The 21341-nt window shown below is 51.9% G+C and overlaps 1 protein-coding gene across 1 annotated transcript; it reads left to right on the top strand.

The window, feature by feature from the left end:
* Positions 1–3164: 3164 nt before the first annotated feature.
* On the top strand, positions 3165–20207 carry NIPSNAP1 (nipsnap homolog 1). The gene is made up of 10 exons (XM_057526767.1): positions 3165–3297; positions 11535–11662; positions 11862–11907; positions 12159–12253; positions 15397–15467; positions 15613–15753; positions 16057–16088; positions 16440–16534; positions 17824–17907; positions 19883–20207. The coding sequence occupies exons 1-10, from the start codon at positions 3200–3202 to the stop codon at positions 19945–19947; spliced, it is 855 nt and encodes a 284-aa protein (XP_057382750.1). The 5' UTR covers positions 3165–3199; the 3' UTR covers positions 19948–20207.
* The last annotated feature ends 1134 nt before the right edge of the window (positions 20208–21341 follow it).

The raw sequence follows: 21341 nt of genomic DNA, 5'->3' as shown, positions 1-21341 counted from the left end.
GCAGTCCAGTGGTTACGACTCCGCGCTTCCACTGCAGGGGGCACGGGTTTGATCCCTGTTCGGTGGAACTAAGATCCCACATGCTGCACGGCCTGGCCGAACTAAAAAAAAAAAAAAAAATCCCACCTTACTCTCTCTTGGATCACTCGCTCTTGGGGAAGCCACCTGCCATGGGGTGAAGACACCCAAGCAGCACCTGGAGAAGCACACATGGCAAGGAACTGAGGCACCTGGCTGACAACCAGCACTGACTTGCCAGGTGTGTGAGCGGCCCACCTTAGAAGCAGATCCCACAGCCTCTGTCAGGCCTTCAGATGACCACAGCCCAAGACAATATCTTGACGGCAAAATTGTGGGAGACCCTGAGCCAGAAACAGCCCAGCTAATCACTCATTCCTGAATTCCTGACCCATTTGGAACCGTGTGAGATCATAAATGTTTATTGTTTCAAGCTGCTAAATTTGGGGGTAATTTATTCTGCAGTAACTGGAAATGGTCTAATTATATAACTCCTTATTTGCAGAATTGTCATCCAACATCCATCTGGTTACTGCCCAGAATGCATGGTCCATGGGGCAGGGACCCATTCATACCAGGTGCTCAGTTAACGAGCATTGCATGTCACTGAGTGCCACAAAGACAGACCCCCTGCCCTGCCACTTCAAGCAGGGTAAATGGGGTTAGTTAAGCAAGGAAACGATTCTGGGGTGGAGTGGATGTGTGTCCCGGGGAGAGGGAAAGGGCCACAATTAGGATAACCATACATCCCAGTTTGCCCAGGATAGAGGGGTTTCCTGAGATAGGGGACATCTAGTGCCCAAACTGGGAAAGTCTGGGGTAAACTGGAATGAGCTGATCACCCTAGCTGGGGTGGGGGTGGAGATCTCGAAGCTGAATTTCCAGTGAGCCAGCCACACTGGTTCACATGGCCTGGGTATGCAGACTCATCTCCCATCTCTCCCGGTCAGGGGTGAGACCGTGCTCCCGGAGGACCTAGTTTGATCCTCCTATCCCACTCGAATAGGGGGAGATGGGAAGACCATCTTAGAAATGCCTAGACCAGCGTGAGGAGGCTGCAGGTCAGCCCTCCCTTGTTTTCTCCAGCAGAGGTGGCCAGAAACATCAAGAATTTGGTGAGGACTCTCACCCTAGACCAGGAGGGCCAGCCCTTCCCTGTCCAGGGGTCCTGGCTTCCTGTGGCTTGATTGCCAGATGCCCTCCACCACATGGCCAATAAGTTGCTGTGCAGCCTCTGTTGGCACAATCCAGTGACAGGTCACCAAGGCTGCCCACTCCATTGTTAGGAAAGTATTCCTTGTACTGAGAGAGAAGATGCCTCCACATCATCTCCACCCTCTGATGACATTCGATGGTGCTGAACAATCCGAACCCACTCCTTCCTGGGGGCCCTTTCGCGTACTGTGCACACATTGCTTCCTCTGCCTGAGACTCTCCTTGCCCTGCTCCCTTATGGCTGACTCTCCCTGCTTAGCCTTTAAAGCTTAGGTCTAAAATCAGGCCACCTGTGAGGCCCGATCAAAATGGTCACACCCACCTCTACACGCCTGCCACACCTGGTTCCTCCACCGCATGACACCAGTGACACGTTACTTGCTACACCTCCATCTACCCATCAGGGCTTTTCCTGAGTGGCTGTGTCTGGGAACCCTCCAATCATGCTGACTTCCAGAATGAGGAGCTCACTCTCTTTTTGTCCCTCTGATAAACCCAAGGAGCAACTGGGCCCAGCTGTGTCTTCTTTGTTAACACAGAGAGCAGGCCCCAGGCTCATGGCCCTCTGCCTTAGCTACAAGGTACCGGCGATACTGTTATCTGTTGCAGTATCTGTTGCAAATACTTTTGCATTTATTTTGATGGTTCTGCCTGTGTGTAACAGTTGATTTCGGTTTTTTATTTATCATGAGGATATACAGTATCCTTTTAAAATAAATCATGCAAAGAATACATGTTCATTGTAGCAACTTTAGAAAACACAAGAAAAAAAATCATAGTTCAAGCCTCACTTCCTTATAGAAGTTATCATTGACCCTCAAAGTCTATATAGGACCTCGAATTTTCTCTTTCCTGCTCTCCATTGTAAGTCCTCATAGCTCCACATACTTCTTCATAGCCTCTATCACAGTTGGCAAAAAATTTTTTTGTGTATATTTTTCACTCATTCAGTAAATATTTAGTATGTCAGGCAGGAGAGGGGAGGGGAGGGGTAGGCCTAAGGCCTCTGCCCAGGAGGTTAGCACCAGTTTGATTTTGTCTCCCTGGCCAGGCCTTAAGTTCCAAGAGGGCTGGGGGCTTGTTGTTCTGGCTGCCTTTGGTGTCTCAGAGCTAACCACATGGCCTAGCCACGTGGACTCAATATTTGCTGAAGGAATCACAAAATCAAAGCCTGTCCTCACTCCTCCACCCCAGGCACACCACGCTGACCGTCAGCGTCAGCCTCAGCGGGTGGGCATTCTTTTAGGCACACATCCAGTCTCTCTGGAAGCTATTAGGTTCCTGGGCCCCCTGTGGGGTCTGCAGGCCCTCTGTTCCTGCTGAGGTCTGTGATCTGGGGGATTGTGGGCCGAGAGGAGACTAGTTTGGAAGTTAGGCACAAGACCTGGGCAGAGCAGGAGAAGGGCGTGGGGCCCCAGGAGACCCAGGCAGCGATGGTAGGGGGGGATGGAAAGGGAAAAGGAGATGATGGAGAGAAAGTGCCCCTGCAACCCAGAGCCTTGTCCATCTGTCTTAAATTGTTAGGGGGTTTTCCTTTCATAATGTGATAAACGCTATCTGTGCCGGCCCCCCCCCCTCCACCCCCGCCCAGGAACGCACAGGCGCACATAACTGTATAGATTTCAGGGGGCTTACTCGCCCTCTGCCGCTCATCCTTGAGTGCCCCTTTAAGAACCCCTGGTATTATTGTTCAATGCTCCCATTTTACCGGGGTGGACACTGAGGCCCAGAGTGGGCAAAGGGTTTGCTCCAGGTCACAGAGCAAGTCTGTAGCAGAGATGCAGAGGCTCAGAGGACAAGAATAAGGACTTCTGCCCAGCATCGAAGTTGCTGAATGCACAGGGACTACGCCCACCTGTCTGGGTGGAGAGGGGGCGGGCGACCAGGTGGGGCGGGGCTTACTCACGTTCCGCCTCCGCTGCCGGGTTCGGGGGCGGGGCCTTCCTCCAACCAGCAGCGCTCCAACATGGCTCCGCGTCTGTGCAGCATCTCTGCGGCGGCTCGGCGGCTGCTGGGGCGCCCGGGGCCCGGGGGCCGGGACGTTGCGGCTGTGGCTGCAGCGCGGTATGAGCCGGGCCGGGCCAGGCGGGGACGGCGCGCGTGGGGGGTGCACGCGTGGGGGCCAGGGTCTGGGCTTGGGGGATGGGCAGAGACTCGGGCTTGTAATCTAGTGGTTAGTGGCGGAGCCATGGGGAGGAGGTCTGTTCAAAGAACGGGGGAGGTGGGAAAGGTATGTGCAGGGTCTTTGTCCTACTGGATGCCTGGCTCTGGGCTGAGAATGAAGGGTAGGGTGAATGAGAGGGGCAGGTCCTGGGCCCTGGGGAGTGGGAGCTGTCAGAGGGCAGGAGGAGTGGCCCCTTCCCAGGCCTTTGCAGTGATTGTGAGATAGTCCCCCTGGGGGCTTCTAGGAGAGGCAGCACCTCCTTCTGGAAGTTCTGGGAGTAAGAGATATGGGGAGCAATGGGAGATCCCTAAAGGCCGTGGCTGAACAGATCCTTTGCTCCCCAACCTTGAACAGTAGAAGTGGGGCAAAGGAGGCCTGAGAAAGGATGGGAGTTGCCCAGGGTCACTCCCCCTGCCATCCTGTGGTGGCACTGGGTCTGGACCCAGGCCTCCTGACACCCCTGTGCTCTTTGCACCACAACTGGTGGCCTCCTGGGAGAGGGAGGCTGGCTGGGCCATGGGCTGGGCCTGGGCTTTTGTTTGGTCCCTGCTCTGGGCTGAGGCAGGGCTGGGCCTCCCTGACTGGCCCTGGGTGGCCCCTCCCTTCTCCGTCTCTAGCACCCTGTACTTCCCCCATCTCTGCTCTTACCACCCTGTACACACTTGCCTGTCCCTGCCACTAGAGCATCACCTCATATTTCTGTTTACCCAGCCCCTGGCACAGGGCTCACAACAGTGTATGCTCAAGAACATTGGCCAAAGAAGTGAGGACACCTGTCCCCCCACCTGTGGAAGGGAGGGGTCTGTCCTGCCCAACAGCCCAGGCATGAAGCTGCAGAGTTCTGTTAGGCTTTGCTGTGAGATCTTCTAGAGTGCTGTGCAGTGGGGGTCAGGGGAGGCTGGGAAAGAGGAGCCAGGCATGTGCCCCCAACCTGACTGCCCAGTAATTGGGGAGAAAGCTGATAACATGGAGAGAGCCTAGAGTTTGCTTGGCACCAGCACATCTAACTCAGCCTTTTTCAGTGGGGTGACCTTGCATGAGTCATTTGGCCTCTTGAAGTCTCAGATTCCTAATCTGTAAAATGGGGGTGATAAAGTAGGATGTATTTCATATAGTTGTTGAGGATTAACAAGGCCATGTGTGCAAAGTACCCAGCCCCTGGTGAATTTGCTGCAAATGTTGCCCCTCGCCCAAACCTGTATCTCAAGAAATTTTTTCATGAGCCCCCAAGATGTCAGGGCTGAAGGGGCTTTGGGGAGATCACCTTCTGTGAGCCCCTTGTTTTCTAGATAAGGAAATGGAAGCTGGGGGCGGGACCACACTTCCCCAGGGTTACAAAATTGGTTGGTGGTAAAGCCATCTGTGTGGTGAATAGCCAGAGGCCACAAAAGGAGCATGGGACATAAAGGCAGCCTGCTGCTCCTCACTTATCTACTCCTTAACCTTGGATGGGGCACTGAACCTCTGTGATCCTTGGTTTCCTTCTCTCTAAAGTGGGGATGGGGATCCCTGCCTGGTGTTTTTCGTAGGATTGCTGTGCAGGTACTTGGATTAATACTTATCAAGTCCCTAAAGGACTGCTTCGAAGTTACTTACTCCCTGGTCCCACCTTACTCCCTGGTCCCACCATACCTGGGAATCCTGCGGACCCTCCATCTGCCCCGTATCTCTCTGGAGTCACTAGAGGGGCCCTCTGGCCTCTGAGCTTTGGGGGCCACTTGGGTACAGACCCAGTGTGGGCTTTGAAATCGGATAGACCTGGATTGGAATCCTCTTGGCCATTGATTAATTGTTTTCGAATAAGGCCTGGTACATCTCTGAGCCTCATTTTTCTCAATTTTTTTTTTTTTTAAGAAATCTTTTTCTTTTTTTTAAACGCATTGTTTACTTTGTTTATTTATTTTATTTATTTTTGGCTGTGTTGGGTCTTCGTTTCTGTGTGAGGGCTTTCTCTAGTTGTGGCAAGCGGGGGCCACTCTTCATCGCGGTGCGCGGGCCTCTCACTATCGCGGCCTCTCTTGTTGCGGAGCACAGGCTCCAGACGCGCAGGCTCAGTAATTGTGGCTCACGGGCCTAGTTGCTCCGCGGCATGTGGGATCTTCCCAGACCAGGGCTCGAACCCGTGTCCCCTGCATTGGCAGGCAGATTCTCAACCACTGTGCCACCAGGGAAGCCCTCTATTTTGTTTTTGAGCCTCATTTTTCTCAAGAACATATTGTGAGGATCAGTTCTCAGCACATAGAAAGTGCTCAGTACACAGCAGTTGCTACCGCTGCATCAGTAATGCTCTCGTTAACAGAACTTTAGTTCTTCCGGTTTGTCTTCCAAAGACAGACTTCAGGAACAATAAGCAGAAATGTGGCCCCTTTCTTTTTTTTTTTTAATTTTATTTATTATTTTTGGCTGCATTGGGTCTTCGTTGCTGCGCACGGGCTTTCTCTAGTTGTGGCGAGCGGGGGCTGCTCTTCGTTGCAGTGCGCAGACTTCTCATTGCCATGGCTTCTCTTGTTGTGGAGCACGGGCTCTAGGCACACGGGTTTCAGTAGTTGCAGCATGTGGGCTCAGTAGTTGCGGCACACAGGCTCTAGGGCACATGGGCTTCAGTAGTTGTGGCACGCGGGCTCAGTAGTTGTGGTACACAGGCTTAGTTGCTCTGCGTCATGTGGAATCTTCCTGGATCAGGGCTCGAACCCGTGTCCCCTACATTGGCAGGCGGATTCTTTTTCTTTTTTTTTATTTTTTTATTTTTGGCTGTGTTGGGTCTTCGTTGCTGCATGTGGGCCCTCTCTAGTTGCGGCGAGCAGGGGCTACTCTTCATTGTGGTGCGTGGGCTTCTTATTGCCGTGGCTTCTCTTGTTGTGGAGCACGAGCTCTAGGCATGTGGGCCTCAGTAGTTGTGGCATGTGAGCTCAGTAGTTGTGGCGCACGGGCTTAATTGCTCCACAGCATGTGGGATCTTCCTGGACCAGGGATCGAACCAGTGTCCCCTGCATTGGCAGGCAGATTCTTAACCAGTGTGCCACCAGGAAAGTCCTGTGACCCCTTTCAGCCAACTCAAAACAGAAGAGTGTTTCAGGAATGTGCACAGAGCTGAACTTCCTAGCATATCAATCTAGAGCATTCCAGAGCATTTTCATGTGGTGAGGCACCAGACCGTTGATCCCTATTGAGAGTGCAAATGTGTCTCAAAAGTTCTCATCTGGGACAGATATTTACTGAGCAACTCCCATGCTAAAAGCATTGTGCTGGTACCCTGAAGGATGGAGAACGTCAGCTCTAGGCTTCCGGTGTGGCTGGGGAGACGAGACGTATTCACATGAAAATGATGGAGGGGCTGAGGGCGAAATAGGAGAGGTGTTTTTGTTTTTTTTTTGGCCGTGCCCCACATGTGGGATTTTAGTTCCCCTGACCAGGGATCTAACCTGTGCCCCCTGCAGTGGAAGCACAAAGTCTTTTTTTTCTTTTTTAATTGGAGTATGATTGCTTTACAATATTGTGTTAGTTTCTACTGTACCATGAAGTGAATCAGCTATATGTATACATATATCCCCTCCCTCTTGGACCTCCCTCCCTGCCCCCCCTCCAGCCCCCCAGTCCCGAAGCCCCCCAGCCTCCCAGCCCCCCAGCGCCCCAGCCATCCCACCCATCTAGGTCATCACAGAGCACTGAGCTGAGCTCCCTGAAGCACAGAGTCTTAACCACTGGACCGCCAGGGAAGTCCCAGGAGAGATGTGTTTATGGAAGGGGTTGAACTGGTTTTTCTAGGCCTAAGGGGCATTCTTCTTTTTTTTTTTTTTTTAATTTATTTAATTTATTTTATTTTTTGGCTGCATTGGGTCTTCATTGCTGCGCGCGGGCTTTCTCTAGTTGCGGCGAGCGGGGGCTACTCTTCATTGCGGTGCACGGGCTTCTCATTGCGGTGGCTTCTCTTTGTTGCAGAGCTCGGGCTCTAGGTGCACAGGCTTCAGTAGTTGTGGCATGAGGGCTCAGTAGTTGTGGCTCGCGGGCTCTAGAGCACAGGCTCAGTAGTTGTGGCACACGGGCTTAGTTGCTCCGCAGCACGTGGGATCTTCCTGGACCAGGGCTCAAACCCATGTCCTCTGCATTGGCAGGCGGGTTCTTAATCACTGCGCCACCAGGGAAGCCCCACCCTTGGGGCTTAGTATATTCTTAATGTAGTTTAGATACCAGAATCTTTGGTGTTTCTGGGATGATTTACTGAGATTACATGAAAAAAAGAAAGAAAGAAAGAAAGTTGGGACTGCCTTAGAGCAGTGATTCTCAGGCCTGAGTGTGCATCAGAATCCCTTGGCAGGCTTGTTAAAACCCAGATTGCTAGGCCCACCCCCAGAGTTTCTGTTGCAGTGGGTCTGGGATGGGGCCTCAAAACTTCTAACACGTTCTCAGGTGTTGCTAACGATAGGGAATCTTGGCTCTGTGGTCACCAAATTTAAGAGGGAATTGGGGACTTGCCTGGCAGTCCAGTGGTTAAGACTCTGCACTTCCACTGCTGGGGGCATGGGTTCAGTCCCTGATCGGGGAGCTAAGATCCCACATGCTGCATGGGGTGGCCAAAAACATAAATAAATAAAAATTAAAAATTAAGAAAAGGGAGGGGGCTTCCCTGGTGGCGCAGTGGTTGAGAATCTGCCTGCCAATGCAGGGGACACGGGTTCGAGCCCTGGTCTGGGAAGATCCCACATGCCGCAGAGCAACTAGGCCCGTGAGCCACTATTACTGAGCCTGCACGTCTGGAGCCTGTGCTCCGCAACAAGAGAGGCCACAATAGTGAGAGGCCCGCGCACCGTGATGAAGAGTGGCCCCCGCTTGCCACAGCTAGAGAAAGCCCTAGCACAGAAACAAAGACCCAACATAGCAATCAATCAATCAATAAATCTTTAAAAAAAAAAAAAAGAAAAAGAAAAAAGGGGAATTGACTCTGGAAAGCTTGGCAAAATAGATTAGAGCTAGAATCCCAAGTGGAGACATCCAGCCTTGTTTTATGGGCAGTAGGGATCCATAGAAGATTTTCAAGTGGAGGAATAGCATCACAACCATGGTGCATTATAAAATTGATGGGCAGGTTAGGACAAAAGGGAAAGAATGGGAGCCAGGAGTTCAGTTAGGAAGTTAGGTAGGAAGAGTGATATTAGCTGCACTGCCGTGTCTGCCCCATTCTCTACAAGGCGATCCTATTGCTCTTATTTTATGGATGAGGTAAATGAGGCTCAGAGAGATGACGCTGGGCTGGGATTAGTGCTGGATTTGTCCAGAACCTGTGTTCTTAAGCACTAATTCTGCTGGTGGTGGTGGGGATGGAAAGGGCCCCTGACTCCCAAGTCCACACTCTGAGCCAAGGTCCACACTTTCGCTCCTTTCTTACCTCTCAGATTTCATCATTTTCATGCACCTGTGTCTTAGCTCCCCCCACACGCCTGCACTCGTTCCCCAAACGTGGTCTGAGCATGTGCCACGTCCCAGCACTGTTCCAGGCACTGGGGATACAGCAGGGATACACGAGACAGACAAGATCCCTATCCTCCTGGGGCTCTGCTTCTAGTGGGAGACAATAAACAAGGCACATAATAAACAAAAAAATTCTATAACGTGTTAGAAGGAGCTACAGAAAAATAGAGAGCAGGATGAGAAGAGTTGGGGAGTTCAGGGACAGGAGAATGTTGTGATTTCATTGAGAAAGTGAAATTTGAACTCTTGAAAATGTGAACCCTCGGATGCTAGCTTCAAGTTCAGACCCTGCCCTGGGATATTCTTGGGACCTGTAGAAAAGATCTTTAGAGATAGGCTGCTCTACCCTGCTCTTTTGACACGTGGGGAAACAGAGACCCAGAGGCAGGAAAGATTAGACAGTAGTGGGAGGAGATGGGAGCCCATCAGAGCTCCTGGACCCCCTCACTCCCCAGCCCCCTGGGTCCCAGGCTCTCTCTTCAGGGCTGGCCACTTGGCTGTTTATCTTGGTCAGTGCTGATGTTAATAAATTACTCAAAGCCCAGTCCTGGAGCAAAGGTCTTTGTTGACAAATAGTAGGAGTGGCTGCCCTCCCTGTCACCACCCCTTCCAGCAGAAGCAGCCTCTCTACATTCAAACCAAGGGTCAGGTCCCTCTGCCAGTGGCTTTGTTAAAAACACCTGGTTCTTCACAGTATCTACCTGATGCTAGTTCCCCAGGTTGGTGCCAGATCTGAGGTGGGGCTGACTTTAGAGGAAAGAGCTCTGGGTTTTTTTCCTGAGCTCTCTGCCCCTGATTTGCTATGTGACCTGGGGACAAGTTTCTTAACCCTCCCACCTCCGACCTTCTATTTTCTCATCTCAAAAATGGGGGCATTAATAGTATCAACATTATGATATCATTACATAGATTCAGCGGGATCATGTTAAGCTGATCACAGGTCCCTGGCACAGAGGATATCCTTAGCCAACATTAGCCATAGTGAGGCTCCCTTATTCTGGTCCCAAATTTTTCACAGACTACATCGACCATCTGATGATAACTGTCTTTGTTTTTTGTTAATGAAGCAAATACACACAAAATGATAGAAAGCCTATGAATTTGGAAATACTTTAAACAGTTTTTTTTACTTTTACAAAAAATTATAATGAGTAACGAAAAGTTTAACCATCTTCCTCTTCCCTCTCCCAGGTAAGCAGTATTAACAGTTTGGGACTGGGAGTTCCCGGGCAGTTCAGTGGTTGGAACTCGGCACTTTCACTGCTGTGGCCCGGGTTCAGTCCCTGGTCGGGGAACTAGGATCCTGCAGGCTGCTTGGCATGGCCAAAAACCAACCAACCAACCAACCAACCAACAAAAAGCAGTCTGGGACAAATTGTTACTTATCTTTCTCTATGCTTATACAAATATATCACTTTAGGATGCTTTTTAAATTTTATCAGTCCCAGTACTTGCTCCATATTTTGGAGAAAAGCAATACTTTGATTTGCAAAACGTTTATCCTAGCCACAGAAAAGGCTTGAAAAAGGAGAGGACTTGCTGATGGGGCCCCCACTGCCAGGCTCCTTGGCTAGAAATCATCCAGCGGGAGGCTAGTGTTTCAGGCCTGGCTACAAGCTGCACCACTGCTGTTAAGTAAGATGATTTACCACCTCTGGCAGCCTAAAAGTAATCCCCACCCCTGCTGGGACCTTGTGTGGGGAGTGCAGTTATGATCTGGCAGGACCTGGTGGTTGGTCCCCCTGCTCTGAACAAGGCACGTCATTCATTCATTCATTCTCACAGCAACATAGCAATGTGCACAGGGCAGATATTTGTCAATTAAGTGTTGGCTGGATGAGTGAATGAATCTTGCCTTGTGATGCCTTTGACCCCCTCTACCTGCCTTTATCTGCCAAATCAGCCCTGGAGATTTGGAGACTGGCCAGATCACCTCCTCTGGAGAGCCAACCCAGAATTCCAGAGGCCAAGTTCAGGCTCACACATCTGGGCCCTCCCAGAGACCTCTGGCTGTAACTGTGTTCCAAGGTCCACTTCTCCCAGCAGACTGTGACCTCCTCAAGGACAAAGTGTGCTTGTCTTGGGCTCTCCATTTGTGGGGCTGGGATTGGGCACAGGCCAGGTGTAGTGTGAGCACCAGGGAGGACAGTGAGTGCAGCCCTCTCGTCAGAGGGGACATAAATTGCAAAGAAAGCACAGAGTGAAAGAGCCTGGTGTGTTCAGGGAGAAGCATAGCTGGAGAGCGGGATACACAGGTGGGGGATGGACAGGATGGGAGGCTGCCAAGGTAGGTTGGGCTGTCATGGGCTTTGGACATCAGGCAAGATGGGTGCGGGGTTGATCCTCTTGAGGGGATGCAGTTGTGTGGTCCAAGTGGAGGACCTCTTGGAAAGGGGTGAAGTGGAGGCAGGGAGGCTGGAGAGAGAGGCGGGAGGTGGGGCTGCCTCTCCTGGCCTCCTGAGGCTCCGCAGAGCTTCAAGAAGCGAACTGGACAGCCAGGATCTCTGTAGAAAGGACCAGGTGTGCTCAGCCGGCTCCAATGACATGACATCTTCTGGAGCTGCCATGGGATTCCGTGGCTGCATTCCCAGAAATGTGTGTCACTAGCCTTGGGGAGCAAGGCGTCTGAGCAGATGTAAGCAGGTCCCCCCTGAACTCCTCTGTCCCGCAGCTTCTATTCCAAGGACAATGAAGGCAGCTGGTTCCGTTCTCTGTTCGTACACAAGGTGGATCCCCGGAAGGACGCCCACTCCACCCTGCTGTCCAAGAAGGAGACCAGCAACCTCTACAAGATCCAGTGTGAGTGGCTGCTGAGTTGGCCAGCCCACCCTCCCAGGGCCTCTGGGGGCCTGCAAGGCTCCGGCTGGGACTTGAGAGGGTCTGGGACATCCCAAGCTGTCCTGGGAGCCCAGGCCCTGTGGGGCTACCCCCAGCACAGCTCCCCACAGACACCCCGCTCCCCCTCGCTTCACCTCCTGTTATCTGTCCTCTGTTGCAGTTCACAATGTGAAGCCCGAGTGTCTGGATGCCTACAACAGCCTGACGTGAGCTGACCCTAACCCTAACCCTCCTGTCCCAGTCCCTGCTTGGGTGGGGGCCTCTATCCCAGCGCTGTTCTCCGTGCAGAAATCCAAGGGGGGTGTAGATTTCAGAGCCACAAGTCCTCTCGTGCAGACTCTGCATCTTAGAGATGGGGAGACTGAGGCCCAACTCTGCGGTCCTGAGTTGGAAGCCTCATCTCAGGGGCTCTGGTGGCTGGTGTGAGCCCTCTCCCTTCTCTGTGCCCCTCCCGCAGGGAGGCTGTGCTGCCCAAGCTGCACCTGGATGAGGACTATCCCTGCTCGCTCGTGGGCAACTGGAACACATGGTACGGGGAGCAGGACCAGGCAGGTGAGCTGCCCACCCCCCAGCGCCACTGCTGCCCAGCCCAGGTGGCTGCCCTCCACTCCCTCTGCAGCGGCACCCAGAGGGGTCTTTCTAAGTGCAGCCCCCGTCAGCTCACTCCCCTGCCCAAACATCTGTGGTGGCTCCCTCTGCCCTTGGGGTGCCCCACGAGGCTCTCGGGCCCTTCCCTGCCCAGCGTCAAGCCTTGTCTCGCCACGTCCTCCTGCTCACTGCTCCATCCCACCCAGGACTTCTTTCTGTTCTTCAGATGGATAGTTTTTCCCTCTAGTTCCACGCTCTTGTTCATGCTGTTTCATCAGCCTGAAGCATTCTTTCTCCCTTGCCTCCTCTACTTGGCTCACTCCTCTACTCACCTTTTATTTTGGTGTAGACATCACCTCCTCCTGGAGGCCTCCCCTGATTCCCTCCACCGCAGCTGGGTGAGGCACCTCTCCTGGCTCCCCAGCCCCCAGGACTTGCCTCTTCACAGCCCTGATCATGTGCCCTGTTCTGTCTGTCTCCCTGTGGAGGTGGTGAGTTCCGGGAGGGCGGGGCCCCTGCCTTTCTTCACCACTGAACCCCCGGTATGCCGTACGTGTTTGTGGAATAAAAGGGACTCTTGTCTGAGCTGGTTCCTTACAGCTTCCCAGCGGTACCCCCAGCACGCCCCATCCCACCCCAACATGCCCACCTCGGTTGGCACCAGCTGTGAGGACCCACACATGAATTTGGTTCACTCACAGCATCCCAGCCACTTAGAGGGGCCTTGGCATTTAGATCTGCACTGTTCAGGAAAGTAACCACTAACCACGTGTAGCTATTTCAATTTAAATTGGGTAAAGTTAAATAAAATGAAAAATTCAGTTCCTCAGTCACACTAGCCACATTTCAAGTGCCCAGTGATAGAAATATGTGGCTCGTGGCTACCATCTTGGATGACACAGCTGTAGAACTTTTCCATCATAGTAGAAAGTCCTTTTGGACAGTGCTGATTAGACTGCGTACAGCACAGGGAGCTCCTCTGGTGCAGCTCTGATAGAGGGTCCTCTATGCTTCCCTTGAACACTCACAGCTATGGAGAGCTCACTACCGCATAAGCCAACTTATCTCATCCTTCAACTGCCCTGATAATTGTATGTGTTTTTTTTGTTTGTTTGTTTTTTAAATCTGTGATCTGCAGTTAGGTAGATTCTCTTAATCATTTATTCTGTTTCAGTAACAGTCACTGACACATTAATAGTGGGGTAAGAGAAAAGCTGTCTTCCGTTCCAGCCCCTACAGTTTTCACGTTTTAGGTACAACCTAATCAGTTCCAGCAGTACTTCTTGTATTCTTCTAAGTATCTGCTAATTGAGAAATGACGTTTGAGGAATGGGAGCGTGAATTTTAAAGCATGTCCTATATTTTGTGTATCTTGAGGGGTTGTCCCCTATGTAGAATCATCTGGGGAGTAGATCCACTGAGCCACCCCCTGGGAGTAGGGCTCAGGAATCTACATTTTAATGAATTTGTGGATTCGGTTTTTTGTAAAAAACCTCCAATCCATCTTCTAGATGGAACACTATCATTGTTAGAAAATTCTTTCTTCTCATGGGCCTTGGATGCCCTCCTTGTAACTTTTACCTCTTGGCCCCTAGAATTAGGCTAATGCCTCTTCCACAGGTCAGCATTCCTGGTCTTAATAGACTGCCATCCATACAGTACTTTTGCTGTTTCCCTTGGAAAGAGGCCTTTAAACCATAGGCTCAGACCATTTTGCAGATGGGAAAATCAAGGCAGAGATGGAGTCAAAAGGCAGGTGAGCGACCAGCTGGGGATAAGTAACAAGAGTCTGAAATGCCAAGCCACTGGCCAGCCAAATGCTCTCAGCCTTAGCCTGCCCGATTGACCTTTTGGGGACCTTGCTCCCTTGGCCCCAGCCATGCTCCCAAGCATGACAAGACTGTTCCTTCTCTTGCACACAAACTAGGTTTCTTTATTACTGGAAGATGTATCAGGGTTTTCCTAGGGCTGCTGTAAAAAGTACCAACTACTGGTGGGCTTAAAACAACAGAAATCTATTCCCTCTAGTTCTGGAGTCCCGAAGTCTGAAATCAAGGTGTTGGTAGGGGCGTGCTCCCTCCAAAGGCTCTAGGGGAGAATCTTTTCTTGCCTTTTCCAGCTTCTAGCTGTGGCCGGAAATCCTTGGCACTCCTTGGCTCACAGATGCATTGCTCCAACCTCTGCCTCCTTAGTCACGTGGTGTTCTCCCTGGGTGTCTGTCTTCACATGGTGTTGCCCTCTGTGTCCAAGTCTCCCTCTTCTTATAAGGACATCAGTCATTGAATTTAGGGCCCACCCAATATGACCTCACCTTAGCTTGACTATCACTAGAAAGACCCTATTTCAAATAAGGTCACATTCTGAGGTTCTAGGTTGGCATGAATTTGGGGGTGGGGGTGGAGGACACTATTTAAGCCAGTACAGAGACTGTGATAAAAAATGCAAACGGTACAAAGAGTTTGCAATGAAAAGTAAACCTCCCACCTGCCTGTGAACCCCAGGCCTCAGTTCTTTGCCCCAAGGGTATCTCCTGTCACAATCTCGATAGCTCTCCATCGAGAGGTGGTACATAGACCAGCATCTCTGGATATGTTCCTCCCCCTCTAAACACACGTGGTACCATACCTCACATGCTGTTCTGTTCCTTAGTTTTTTTCCTTTAATTCAGTGTTCTGGAGTCATCCATCTCTGCCCATCAGACCTACCCCTTCCTTTGGCCCAGCCTGTCCCTCACAGGCCTGGTGGTCTGCTTTACGCATGCGCAGCTCCTAGGGTACAAGTTCACGTCTGATCCTCTTGTTGCTATTTAAAGAAGTTTGGGTGGGAGTGTTATTCTCATTTTCAAGATGAGGACATTGAGGCCTAGAGGGTTCAAAGGCCACCTGGCAGAGCTGCAGCTTAAACCTAGGTCTCCGGGGCTTGTGTCTGGTGTTCTCCCCTGCCTAGTGCTGCCCCCACCAAGGCAGAGGGAACTCAGAGAGTCCTGGTGCTACAGGGAACCAGGCTGGAGCCTCCCCTTTTACATACACACTTAACCAGCCTTGGGGTAAGCAGGGCAGGGTCCCCGCAGCCCCCTGACCTGTACCCTCCTCCCTGCCCCTCAACAGTGCACCTGTGGCGATTCTCAGGTGGCTACCCAGCCCTCATGGACTGCATGAACAAGCTCAAAAACAACAAGGTATGTTGGCGTCCACTCGGCAAAGCTCTCCGGATGCTGGTTCTGGCTCAGCCCTGTGCTGGGGGCTGCCTCCGTCAGCCTGTGGGACACACCGATGGGGCCGGGGCACTTCCTGGCTGCCGTGCCCAAACCACCATGCCCGCAGGAGTACCTGGAGTTCCGAAAGGAGCGGAGCCAGATGCTGCTGTCCAGGAGGAACCAGCTGCTCCTCGAGTTCAGCTTTTGGAACGAGCCACAGCCTAGAGCCGGCCCCAACATCTACGAGCTGAGGACGTACAAGCTCAAGGTGCCTCCCCCGCCAGGTCCCCGCCTGTCTCCCACCCTTCCTGCAGCAGCGCTGCTTTCCTGGTACCCTGAGGTGGGCGGGCCTGGTGCCCCAGCATCTAGATTGGGGCTTCTGGCCCCAGAACAGAGGTGTGTGTGCATGTGTGCACACGTGCACACCCAGGTGTGAGTCAGGGCCCCGTGAATAAGGTGAAGCGGCCCCAGGAGCTGCAGAGACATGACAGTTTCCCATCCCCACCCAACAGTGGTGCTTGAGATACCAGAAGGGGGCTCATTCGCCTCCTCTGCTTTGGTTCTCTTTCAGCCGGGAACCATGATCGAATGGGGGAACAACTGGTGAGTGGTGGTGCTGGGGAGTTGGGGGTACCCTGCGCACCTGCCCCACCAAGGCCCCTGGTGGGGCACCTTTCCCAGGGCCCTGTAGCAGGGAACCCGTCATCCTCCATGCCATCTCCGGAAGATGGTGATGATCCAACCAGCGGGGTGAGGATCCTCTAGACCACTGTGGTAGAACACCCAACCAGCGGCTGCACCTCCATCACCCTGGTCCCTGATCATTTCTGAGAGCCAAGGGCCCTACCTCAGGCTCCTCCCTTGATGTGTAACTGAGAAACCAGCCTGGGAACACCCCGGAGGGCCCTTTGCACCGGCCCTGGCCTCTGCCCCACACTTTTCTGCCATCCCCAGGGCTCGGGCCATCAAGTACCGGCAGGAGAACCAGGAGGCAGTGGGCGGCTTCTTCTCGCAGATAGGAGAGCTCTACGTTGTGCACCATCTCTGGGGTAGGCTGGGGACCCTCCAGGACCCTCTTTCTCCACTCTCAGTCCATGTCAACAATGCGAATACATTAGTGCCCTTGTGGAGCTTACATTCCAGCAGAGGGAGACACCACCTCAGACATAAAGTAACAGAAAAGATAATTTCGGATTATTACAAATCATAAAGAGAGAGGGAGAAATAATGAAGAAAAATATGGGAAGCTTCATTGGCTTAGATAGACTAGAACGCCTCTCTAAGGAGGTGAAATGTAAGCTCAGCTAAAGGATGAGGAGTCAGCTGTGAATTGCCAGGGAAGGGTATTCCAAGTAGAGGGAACAACACGTGCAAAGGCCCTGCGGCGGGGAAAGGCCTTCAGGGTTTTGAGGCATGCAAAGGAGGCCTGTGTGGAGGGAGTGGGGAAGAGAGTGGGAAGATGTGGATGGGCCAGGTTAGACTGGGTCTTGCAGGCCATGAGGATGAGATGAGTTGGGATTTATTCTTTTTCTTTTTCTCTTTTTTTTTTTTCGGCTGCACCGCGAGGCTTGAGGGATCTTAGTTCCCCGACCAGAGATCGAACCCAATCCCCCTGCACTAGAAGTGCAGAGTCCTAACCACTGGACCATCAGGGAATTCCTGGGATTTATTCTAACTGCAGCGGGCGACTGCTGCAGCGTTTCAAGCAGCATGAAATGACCTGATTTGTGTTCCAATGATTCCTCTGGCTGCCATGTGCTTTGTTGGGAGCACTTTGTAGGGGAGCAAGAGAGGATGTGGGGCATCAGGAGGTGGTTATAGTAGCTCAGGAGGGAGAGGATGGTGGCCTGGCCTAAGGTGGTGACAGTGAGGATGCTGAGAATTCCACAGATTCATTGGTCTGGAACCAATGGGACTGGTGGATGAATTGTCTGTCTGGGGTGGGGGAGGGAGAGAGGACCCCAGGACTCCAAGACTCCTGTTTGAGCAGCTCTGTGTTGCTTACTGAGACCCTTGGAGGAGCAGGTTGGAGAGTCAGGAGTGTACTTTTGGTCCTTAGAAGTGTTACCTTTGAGACACTGACACATCTGAGTGGAAATGTCAAGTGGACACTGGATAGTCAAGTCTAGAGCCCAGGGGAGAGTTTTGGGCTGGAAATACACAAGAAATGTACCGATTGGATGAGATTGTCAAAGCAGACAGTGTTTGCTAACAGTTGGAGGCATCAGGGGAGGAAGAGACAGCAGGGCAGGGTTTGGGATAAGGGAAGGAGGGCCTTGTGCTGGGTACAGGCTCAGATCCTCTGTGCCTCAGGAATGAGCCTATGCCTTCCCCACAGCCTATAAAGACCTGCAGTCTCGGGAGGAGACCAGAAATGCTGCCTGGAGGAAGAGGGGCTGGGATGAAAATGTCTACTACACAGGTGAGCACCTCCTCTGAGGTCATCTGCCAAGAGCCCTATCTGAGGATGGAACCCCTCTGCAAGTAGATCTGACCTCGTTTGATTACCTCTTGTGAAGGAGAACTCACTTTCAGGACAATGAGTTAGTAGGTTCCTGTCCTGGTGGCATGCTCCCCGGGATGCAGGCTGTCCTGGGTGAGTGCTCCAAGGGGCAATAACACAGCCAGGTGGTCCCTGCCTCAGAGAAGTGTTGTAGTTGAGCACACAGTGTGACCTTGGGCCTGGTTCTTCACCTCACTGATGCTGTTTTCCATCTGTAAGGTGGCAGTGGTGAGAATGCCTACCTCAGAGGGCTGGAGGGAGGGTTCCAGGAGCTAATTTATGAAAAGTGCTTGGCCTAGACTCTGGCGCAGAGGAGGCGCACAGTCAATTTTTTCGAGCAAGTTTTTTGCGTACAGCATTTGCCAATTTGCCGGGACCCCTGGGAACCACCTGGAGTCAGTAGGTGCTGATTGAGCACTCACTGTGTACCAGGGACTGTGGTGGGCGGGAGTTGGGAGGCAGAGAATGCCCTGCCCTTAAGGAACTTACAGCTGAGCTTCCACACTTACCAGCTGGTGTGCGGGAGAATGCATCTCCTGAAGGAGTTAGCGTGGTCCCAAATGACAGTGTCAGCATCCCCTGGAAGCTTGTTAGAAATGCCCAATCTCAACCCCCTCCCTCCCCGCACTGAATCAAGATCTGCCCTTGGGCTTCCCTGGTGGCGCAGTGGTTGAGAATCTGCCTGCTAATGCAGGGGACACGGGTTCGAGCCCTGGTGTGGGAAGATCCCACATGCTGCGGAGCAACTAGGCCCATGAGCCACAACTACTGAGCCTGCGCGTCTGGAGCCTGTGCTCCACAACAAGAGAGGCCACGATAGTGAGAGGCCTGCGCACTGCAATGAAGAGTGGCCCCGCTTGCCACAACTAGAGAAAGCCCTAGCACAGAAACGAAGACCCAACATAGCAATCAATCAATCAATCAATCAATCAATCTTAAAAAAAAAAAAAAGAAAATCTCTTAAAAAAAAAAAAAAGATCTGCCCTTGAACGAGAACTGTAGGTAATTTGTAAGCACGGTAAAGTTTAACTTCACTGAGCAGGAGGAAAGAGTCTGACCTTCTGGGTGACCTTGGGCTGACCCACTCTGGGCTGCAGCGTCCCCACCTGTAAAATGAGTCAGTTGAACTAAATCAGTGTTTTTCAAACCTTAGCCCTTTGAGGACACCCTCACAGCTTTTGTCCTGCCAGTTTTCTTCTGCTACAATTATTTTCTTGATCTCTTCCTTTAAATCCCCCTGCCTTGTTCTTCACCTAGCTTTGTCCTAAGCAATAATATCTGTGAAATTACTTTTAAACTGTGATGGTTATTTTTTCACATACATAGGAAATAAATATATAATTATGAAAATTTTTTAAAATTTATTTATTTATTTATTTATTTATTTTTGGCTGTGTTGGGTCTTTGTTGCTGCGCGCGGGCTTTCTCTAGTTGCAGCAAGCGGGGGCTACTCTTTGTTGCGGTGCGCGGGCTTCTTATTGCGGTGGCTTCTCTTGTTGTGGAGGACAGGCTCTAGGCATGTGGGCTTCAGTAGTTGCAGCATGCAGGCTCAGTAGTTGTGGCGCACGGGCTTAGTTGCTCCACGGCATGTGGGATCTTCCCGGACCAGGGCTCCAACCCGTGTCCCCTGCATTGGCAGGTGGATTCTTAACTACTGCACCACCAGGGAAGTCCCAATTATGAAAAATTTTAAAAGCTGCCTTTCATCACAGCCTAAGTCCCCTCGTATCCCACAGTTTGGGAGATGTGGCGCTCTCCATGGGCCATTCCAGGAGAGCAGTGGGGTTTCCCTGTCTCAGCATCCCGGGTCTCCTCCTCCTTCAGGGGCTAGTTTTGGGGGGTTGGCTCACCTCAGTCCCCTCTGCCTCAGTGACCTCTGCCTCTCTCTCTGCAGTCCCCCTGGTTCGACACATGGAGTCTCGGATCATGATCCCTTTGAAGATCTCACCTCTCCAGTGATGCTGCCGCTGCCTCCACCTCCTCCCACCTCTCCCTCAGGGTAGCCATGGACAGAGGAGATCCCAGCCCTGATGTCTTGGTTTTCTCTCAGACTCTGTGGACTCTGGGGGTAGTGTTCAGCTCAGAGAAGGGGGAGCTGAAGGATGATGGGGTTCTGAGAACTTGCAGCCCTGTCCAGACCCTTCCCACCTTCCCTGCCCACCTGTTCCCCTGTGCTGGAAGCAGTTGTTAATTTCTCTGAATGAAGAACAGCAACCTTTTGTGTCTTTTCACATTTTCCCCTAAGATTCCTCATCTCAAGGCCACCAGTCCATAATCATCACCATGGAAATCCTCAGCTTTGCTTAAGTTGCACAAAAGGTAGTGTGTCCAGTGGTTAGAGGTGGGGTGGGAAGGGAGGAGGTCAGACCAGGCCAGGCTCTCAGGAATTACCTGGTCTCTACTGGGCCACCCACTTGCTGGACAGTCTGAGCCAAGTCCCTTCTACTGGAGAAAAGCCTAGAACTGCCTCAAGAAGCAAAAGGGAAAACCCTCAAGTTAGCTAAGTCAGTAGGACATCCACATATTCCACTCAGAAAGCCTGGGAAAAGGGATGGGAGCTGGGAAGGACCTGGGGGAGGGAAACAATGGAACAGGAACCCAGAAGGTGGAACTTAGAACTCAGAACTTGGGTTTGAACTGAAGAATTTGGAATACAGAATTGGGAAGATAGAACAGAGATGACAGAAGACCACTTGGGGAGGGGTTCCTAATACAAGACAGTTGGAGAGAGGTGCATCTCTTTCTTCCCACATAATGAGGTTGAGAACTTGAACAAGTTGTTCCAGCCCTTCTGTGCAGGGAGTGTCTTCTGCCCTCCTGCAGGCAGAGCTACGGGCTAGGTCCCGTATTTCCCTCACCCCGCATTCCTTTTCTCCCTCTTCACATTCTCTCAGCCCAACCCTCATTCCACTGGTCCATCAGGTGTGTTGAGTGGGGTCAGTGACTTTGGGGACCTCCTCAGTGACCCCCACACCTCATGAACTTCTGAGTAGCTTGATTCTGCCTCCGTTTCAGGAAAACTTGTGCTAGAGTCACTGATGGAACCAGTTAAATATTTACTGTAACCATGGTGTCTTTTCTTCATCTGCAAGGAAATTTGGTAGGTGCCCCAGGCAGGGCCAGCTTCGCAGGTCCACCTGGCTGATCTACCCCACTGGAGGTTATTGCGTTCCCTGAGCTACTTTTGGGGAGGGCCTCCTTCTATGGCAGAAGGAAATACACTTCATAACCAGGGATTCAGGACATCAGTGTTTCTACCTTCAGATGAGTAGGATTTACTGAACCCCATCAGTACGATTCGTACCAGCGGTAGAAAATACTTGAAGCTGTCAAATGCTGCATTAGATTTGTGA

This window comes from Balaenoptera acutorostrata, chromosome 13, assembly GCF_949987535.1.
Source record: "Balaenoptera acutorostrata chromosome 13, mBalAcu1.1, whole genome shotgun sequence".
Taxonomy (NCBI): Eukaryota; Metazoa; Chordata; class Mammalia; order Artiodactyla; family Balaenopteridae; genus Balaenoptera; species Balaenoptera acutorostrata.
This window is presented reverse-complemented; position numbering and strand designations above follow the sequence as displayed.